The 7,249-nt window shown below is 37.8% G+C and overlaps 1 protein-coding gene across 3 annotated transcripts in view; it reads right to left on the bottom strand.

The window, feature by feature from the left end:
* FH (fumarate hydratase) overlaps window positions 1-7,249 on the bottom strand; it is a 14,880-nt gene that overhangs the window by 1,087 nt on the left and 6,544 nt on the right. For all 3 annotated transcript variants that reach the window (XM_042475205.1, XM_042475207.1, XM_042475206.1), the window contains exons 4-9: window positions 6,817-6,993; window positions 6,127-6,309; window positions 5,190-5,355; window positions 4,341-4,544; window positions 3,612-3,739; window positions 470-623 (exon numbers count right to left, since the gene is read on the bottom strand). In XM_042475205.1, coding sequence (XP_042331139.1) covers window positions 470-623; window positions 3,612-3,739; window positions 4,341-4,544; window positions 5,190-5,355; window positions 6,127-6,309; window positions 6,817-6,993 — 1,012 coding nt within the window. The remainder of the gene's footprint in view (window positions 1-469; window positions 624-3,611; window positions 3,740-4,340; window positions 4,545-5,189; window positions 5,356-6,126; window positions 6,310-6,816; window positions 6,994-7,249) is intronic.

Genomic DNA, 7,249 nt, shown 5'->3' with positions numbered 1-7,249 from the left:
ACCCTCATTGTTTTGGCTCTATAAATTGGAAAACATAAAAGTAGGGGTAGGTGACTTTGGCAGGTCTGAAGGCCAGTGTCCAATCCCTGGAGATGACCAACTTCTACATTTGGTTTTGAAAAGTTGATACTTTTTGAAACCAAACAGCACAGGGAATTATTGCTAACTATTTAAAAGATAAATCCCAACTCCTGGCAGCTTCTGAAAGAGGCAATTTACCATTTTTTGTTTTGTCCAAAAAATGTGTATTGGGGTGGGAAGTCAGAGGCTCTAAAAACAGGCTTGGGACACATATTACCCCAGAACTATACTTTGCTCACTTTCCTCTGATCTAGAGGAACATGGGGTGCTGGGTTACATGGCTTTCCCAAGGTCCAAACTTTTTAATGTAATAGTTGTTTATTTTCATATTCCTATATTTATTTTAAGCAACACATATTGAAGACAGGCAGTGGTTTAAGATACTTACCTATGTGAGGATTAAGGGCAGTCACCAACATCAATGATTCACTCATTAGTTTGTTAATCCTTTCTGTGTTGGCTTGTATTCCTACCACACAATTATCAGTGAAAGAAACACAGGCATCTCCCAGGAGCCGTGCAGAATGTAGTACATTTTTAATCTAAAAAGATAATTAAAAGTTTTAAAGAAGTCCATGAATCAGATTGACAGCAAAACAAAAGTTTGAGTTAAAATTTTCAGCTCAGAGGTTTCTGGAAAGAGCATTGTTACAGCACATTTATAGGCAGGAAAGACTCATTTAATCCCAATTGAGTTTGCATTCTTTCTGGAGGGCAATATTTCTAAGCTTCTAGAGGGTTGGAGTCTGAAAAAGAGATACATTTACAAATCTTTGGCTTCAGATACTATGGCCTGTTACAGACAGCCAAAATAAAGCTGCTTCAAGTCACAGTGGAGGTATGGTGTTTCAATGATGCATGCGTCCTAAGAGTCCAGAAGCCACACCAAAGCCACACTCCAGTCCTTAGGGCTGGAGCGTGGCTTTGGTGTGGCTTCTGGACTCTTAGGACGCATGCATCATTGAAACACCATACCTCCACTGTGACTCGAAGCTGCTTTATTTTGGCTGTCTGTAACAGGGCCCAGTTTTACAAAGGGCAAACAGCCACAGCTGTGGAGGAGGGGATCCAAATATCTAATCATTTCATGCTCATGCTTCAGCATGAAAATATTTTCTCAGTGATTTGCAAAACTATTAAAAGTGTGTTGTTATGCTGCAATATAAAAAGTAATTTCTTCCTCATTTTGGGCCTGGACAGACAGACCAAAATAAAGCTGCTTTGGGTCACTTTGGAGGTATGCTGTTTAAATGGCAAACACATCTTAAGAGGCCAGAAGCGGCACCAAAGCTGTGCTCTAGTCCTTAGGACTGAAGCGTGGCTTTGGCATGACTTAGGACGCATGCAGCATTTAAACAGCATACCTCCAAAATGTCCCAAAGCAGCTTTATTCTGTTCGGACCCAATATTAATGAGGTTATTTCAGAAGCTAATTAATAATAACCAAATCAGCTTGTACTTGTCATTAGGAAAGCTGAATTCTGTAATCCTTCAGCAACTTGATAAAGTGCATATTTTCCTGTTTTGCATGTATTATTATATTTATGCTCAAGGTTGCTTAATTACTAAATACTTCATGATTTATTGTTGTCCTCCTTTTTCTTGTAAGGACCAAGTGCCTGTGAAGAGTCATGAAGCTGCACCTCTTGACCATGGATCTTTCACAGATGAGAGATTTTGCCACACTTTCCCCCACACTTTTTAAAGGCTTTTTCAAAAGTCATGGGAAAGAACAGGAAGTTGGACCATAATTCTTTTAGACGAGCTGGATTACATCCCCTATTATTTCTAGCAAGCACAGTCAAGTAATTCTAACTCACAAGGAGGGCAACAGATTAAGGAAGCCTGTTATAATGCTCCAATGCATCAGCATTCCTAGGCAAGGAATCCAGATCGCAAATCAAACTCGACAAGGAGATAATCAGGAATCACCTAGTTAACCTAAAGTTGCAGAGCCAAATGAACCGCATCCCAGAGTAGTGAAGAAACTTGATGGCGTAATCTCTGAATCACTTGTTAAAATTTTTCAGAAATCTTGGGAAACAGGCAAGGCACCAGAGGATTGAATTTCAGCAAAGCATTTGATAAGGTCTCCCATGATATTCTGATTAGCAAACTCATTAAATGTGGAATAAATGGGAACACTATCAGATAGATCCTTAATTGGTTGGAAAAGTGTTACAAGATCCACTAAATGCATCTGAGGAAGTAGACTCAAGTCTATGAAAGCTCATGCTGCCAACTTCTTTCTTTCAGCTAGTCTCAAAGGTGCTACAAGATTTCTCTACAGTGTTAAAAGAGTAATCATCAATGGCTGTGCTTCAAACTGGAAGGAAGTCTCTTGTCTGGGGCCAACACTCTTTAATATTTTTAACAGTGACTTAAATGATGGGTAAGAGGGAATCCTCATCAAGTTTGCAGAGGAGCAGCTGTGAGGAGAGGAGACAGGAACATAATTCAAAAGACTTAGATGAACTGAAACTAATGGGATGAAATTCAACAGAACAAATAGAATGAAACTGTCTGTTGTCTCAATTAAGACAAATACGAAACTCCACATTTAGGGCACCAAAGCAGGTATAGGATGGGGGATACTTATCAGCAGTACATGTGGAAAGGACCTTGGAATTATTATTGATCAAAATTTGAACATTATTGAGCAGTGAGCAGCAAAGGCGGCAAATATTATTTTACCCTGCATTAATGGAAGTGTAGTTTCCAAGATAAAGGCAGTAATAATCTCACTATATTTTGTGCTAGTTTGTACATATATTTTGCACCTCATCTGAAGTACTTTGTTCAGTACATATGGAGAACAAAACGTGTAAGGAAAGATTGAAGTTGCTGGGCATCTTGTGCAGTTATGAGAAGAGTGAAGCTGACATGATTGCACTCTTTAAATATCTCCAGGGCTATCACAGAGAGGAGAGTGTAGTTTTGTTCTCTGCTGCCCCAGAATGTAAGACTCAATCTAATAGCTTTAAATTATAGGAGAGCAGATTGCAATTGAACATTAGAAGGAATTTCTTGGACGTAAGAGTTTCTTGTTCAAAAAGAAGCTGGACAGTTTACCTGCTGGCTCTAGTTGGGTTTGGACTCAATAGCCTATGGGGCCCCTTCCAACTTTATGATTCTATGTAAAATACTACTACTAAAAAATAAAAATAGGTATGAAGATGCTAATTCTGCATTCAATATAACATATTTTTGTGGAACTCTGCTGAAAATCTAGCATTACTTTTTCAACAGTGCCAAAAGGCCAATAAAAGAAGTATTGTTTAAATGTGTGAACAAAGAGAAGAACTACATGCTGAACCATAACTGATCTGATTGTGGCATCAAAAAGTTTGTGAAAGTTAGGTAAAAGAATGTTAGGGTCAAAAACTGAAATGAATTTGTGCACAGAATGTGAGTTTAAAAAGTTTCAGTCATCTATTACAACTATGATTACAGGCTCTGCAACATCACTGAAATACCGTAATTCCCAAATGCCATTAAGGTTTATTATATAAGAACTTCATCAAACTTACGATCATGGGCTTAAAGACATTCAACTCAAAATGGCCATTGCTGCCTCCTACTGTAACAGCAACATGATTTCCCATCACCTGAGCTGCCACCATGGTTATGGCCTCACACTGAGTTGGGTTCACCTTTCCTGTAAAAGGAGAGTAGGGAGGACTAGTGATGAATTTTTAAATTAATTTCTCATGAGTCTCTTTTTTAAAAAATCCTTCTATTTTCTCAAACAGAATTATGAAAGCAACTAGGTAAGCAACTAAAATATTATTTGACAAAATTATACAAAAAGGCCTGGGTTATAAACATACACAACCCTATACTTCAGCTATGAGCTTACTAAAACCCCATGTGGTTTATAGCACTATGCATATTGTGCCAATATCTGCTACTAGAATTAACTGGGTTCTATCATCTAATCAAGTTTGGTACACTTCTGGATGCTGAAACTTTTTATTTCCCAGAATTATTTAAAACTTGCTTCATCTTTTGCCCCTGATTAACCTGTTATCACAACCCTGCTCACAGACCAAAGATATGCAGGAGCAAAATCCCCATGTATAGAGTTGTCACTTTCAGTCATTCTGCTTTAACCTATTTCTATGTATGGGGAGCAGAAAAATATCGCCATAAGGTTATATTGGAAGACTTGATAAACACATATTATAATGTGTATGTCACAATAATATTAGGTACAAAGATATTGCACAAGACCTACAAGAAAACCTGTTGTTCTTCACCTGGCATAATGCTGCTTCCTGGTTCATTTTCAGGCAAGATTAGCTCCCCTAGACCAGATCGTGGTCCAGATCCAAGGAAACGGATGTCATTGGCTATCTTCATCAAGCTGCAAGCAACAGTGTTCATTGCCCCACTCAGTTCAACTAGGGCATCATGAGCAGCAAGGGCTTCAAATTTGTTTGGGGCAGTAACAAAGGGCAAGCCTAGAAACAGAAAGATTTTAAAACTGTAAAACATTAGCTTTCTATCCATCTACTCTAATGCTTAATTCACAGACCATTAAAACATGAAACTATTTATGGAGATATATAGTACAACTTGTTATGATCTCACAGTGACTACTCTGTTTCTTCAGTTACCATACAAACAAGTAAAGAAAGGAAATGAGAGCTGAGAAAATAAACACAAAATGAAGGAGACAAAATCCAATTACATTCTGCACATTAAACTGAAGGCTTTGTACTGCCTCAAAACATGGAATATCAGCACTGGATACAGCTACACAATTACCTTCCAGTATTGCAGTATCCAACTATTCTAACCCTAGTAGGGAAGTTGGAATGGCTAATTCCACAAATTCAGGATTTATTTCTAGCTTTGGCAGTTGCTCACTTGAGAGCTGTGATGACTCAGGAAACAAAATACATAGTAATGATTGTTGCTTTGCTACTATAGCATCCTGATTTACAAAGAAAATGGGAGATGAAACACCAAAGGAGGGGATTAGAGTGCATACCTGCCATTTCTTATTAAAAATTGTGGTCTATTTTATTTCATTGTTCCCCCTGGCATTTCTTTAAAAACTGGATCAAGGTACCAAGAATAGGTTCTTTCATGTCCCATCTTACCTGTGAGTGCAGCCACTTTAGCAGCCACCTTCTCAGCAAAACCAATTCTTGTATTCAGTCCTGTGCCAACTGCAGTGCCACCAGCTGCCAGCTCATAAACCCTTGGCATGGCTGATTTGATTCTAGCGATGCCATACTTGACTTGTTGTACATAAGCGCTAAATTCCTTGGAAGGGGAGAGATACATGCATGAGCACATTACTGACTAATTCTCATTTTGCGTAATAAATATCTAAAATGGGACACTTTTTGAATGGCAACCAACTATAGGAACACCCCAGTTAACAAAACCTCTGACAGTGAATGACCTTTTTATGCCTAGTCAGCCCCTTTCTTCTTCATCCTTTGTCCAGACGGATGTTTTTAAGTGCATCAGCAATGGAAAAATGGTAAAGGGTCAGGGACTGGAAAATAGAAACATTTTCAATGTTGGCTTGCAGCAGTGTATCTGCAGTAGCATGTGTGAACATTAAAACAGAGAGAAGATGACAGAGCAGATAAGTTTGCCTCAACAGCTACTAGCATCATGTTAAAAAAGGACAGATCGCTACACTTTGGCTACCAAAATGGAAACCATAACAAAAGTGGAGGATGGTGAAAGAAAAAGTCTGCCTGAGATACATTTTGGAAAATACCTTCAAGTGGTCTCTAGACTGTACATTTTTATTAATGCAAGGCTTACCAGAGTTGGTTGTTCCATTACAATGTTCATATTAATTTTCAATTTAAAAAAGTTTGCTGAAACATGTTAACCTGTTCTTTTTTATGGTGTAAGAACCTCTCCCTATTATTACCATGTTATTTCTCCCTCTGAAATCAATGTAGTAATCTCCAATAAGATATCTACTCCATTAAATTAGGTACACCTGTATTAATATATGTAAACAACCTCCACAAAAGGGTATAACAAAAGATTGAATTGTCAAATGATGTGTACCTGCCCAAGGGTAAGGGGAACTGCATCCTGAGTATGAGTACGTCCAATTTTGATAACTTTGGAAAACTCTCTTGACTTGGCATCAAGAGCATCATGAAGTTTTTGTAGGCCTGGTAATAGCACTTCATGAACTTCCTGTGCTGCAGCGATATGCATTGCAGTTGGAAAGGTGTCATTTGAGCTCTGTTAACATTCAAACACAACAAACATGTTACTTGAACATTTATCAACATCTCACAATGGGATCCTAACTGTACAACAAGCTAGAAAAACACTCTGAGCTATATATGAGGACTGCCCCTTAATGATGTCATTCACACCATCAGAAAAAACCATTTGCTCAAACAGACCAACTTCCTAGCTGATCCACAGTTTAGGATGATTTAGGAAAACCCATACGGAAACTTATGGGGTAACTGGTATTAATGATTTCTGTGTCACTGTTTTTATGCAATTATATGAACAGCACAAAAGCAATCTTCTGAAGAATTTTCAAGATCTTTACTAATGCTTTACCTGTTTTGTTTAAATATTTTTTACAAGTGGAAAATAAAACCACTTGCCATGAAAATACTAACATCTATCCTACCCTGTGCCAAAGCACCCTGCATAAATATTATGGCCTTTCACAAGAAAAGACTTTCTAATGCAAAGACAGAAAAAAAATATTTGGAAGCAGCACATAGTGACCTGGCTTTTATTAACATGGTCGTTAGGATGCACTGGGTCTTTGCTCCCCAATTTACCACCCAGTATCTCAATGGCTCTGTTGCTGATGACTTCATTAACATTCATGTTGGTCTGAGTTCCTGATCCAGTTTGCCACACCACCAAAGGAAAATGATCATTTAATTTACCTTCAGATACCTATAAAAGAGAGACATGACTGTTAGTAACACATTAATTCACAGTATCACCAGTGTATACAAAATACTACTCAATGAAGGGCTGGCACTACCCTTAGGCAGACTGAACCAGGCATCTCAGGCAGCGGATTTTGGATGTCTTGAAATGCACAAAATAGTTACTATGATATTTTTACTTCCAGAGTCAGAGATAAGTGTTTGTGGCATTTATTATTATTATTATTATTATTATTATTATTATTATTATTATTATTATT

The sequence above is a fragment of the Sceloporus undulatus genome, chromosome 6 (assembly GCF_019175285.1).
Source record: "Sceloporus undulatus isolate JIND9_A2432 ecotype Alabama chromosome 6, SceUnd_v1.1, whole genome shotgun sequence".
Classification (NCBI taxonomy): domain Eukaryota; kingdom Metazoa; phylum Chordata; class Lepidosauria; order Squamata; family Phrynosomatidae; genus Sceloporus; species Sceloporus undulatus.
The sequence above is the reverse complement of the archived record's forward strand: the minus strand, read 5'-3'. Positions and strand labels throughout refer to the sequence as shown.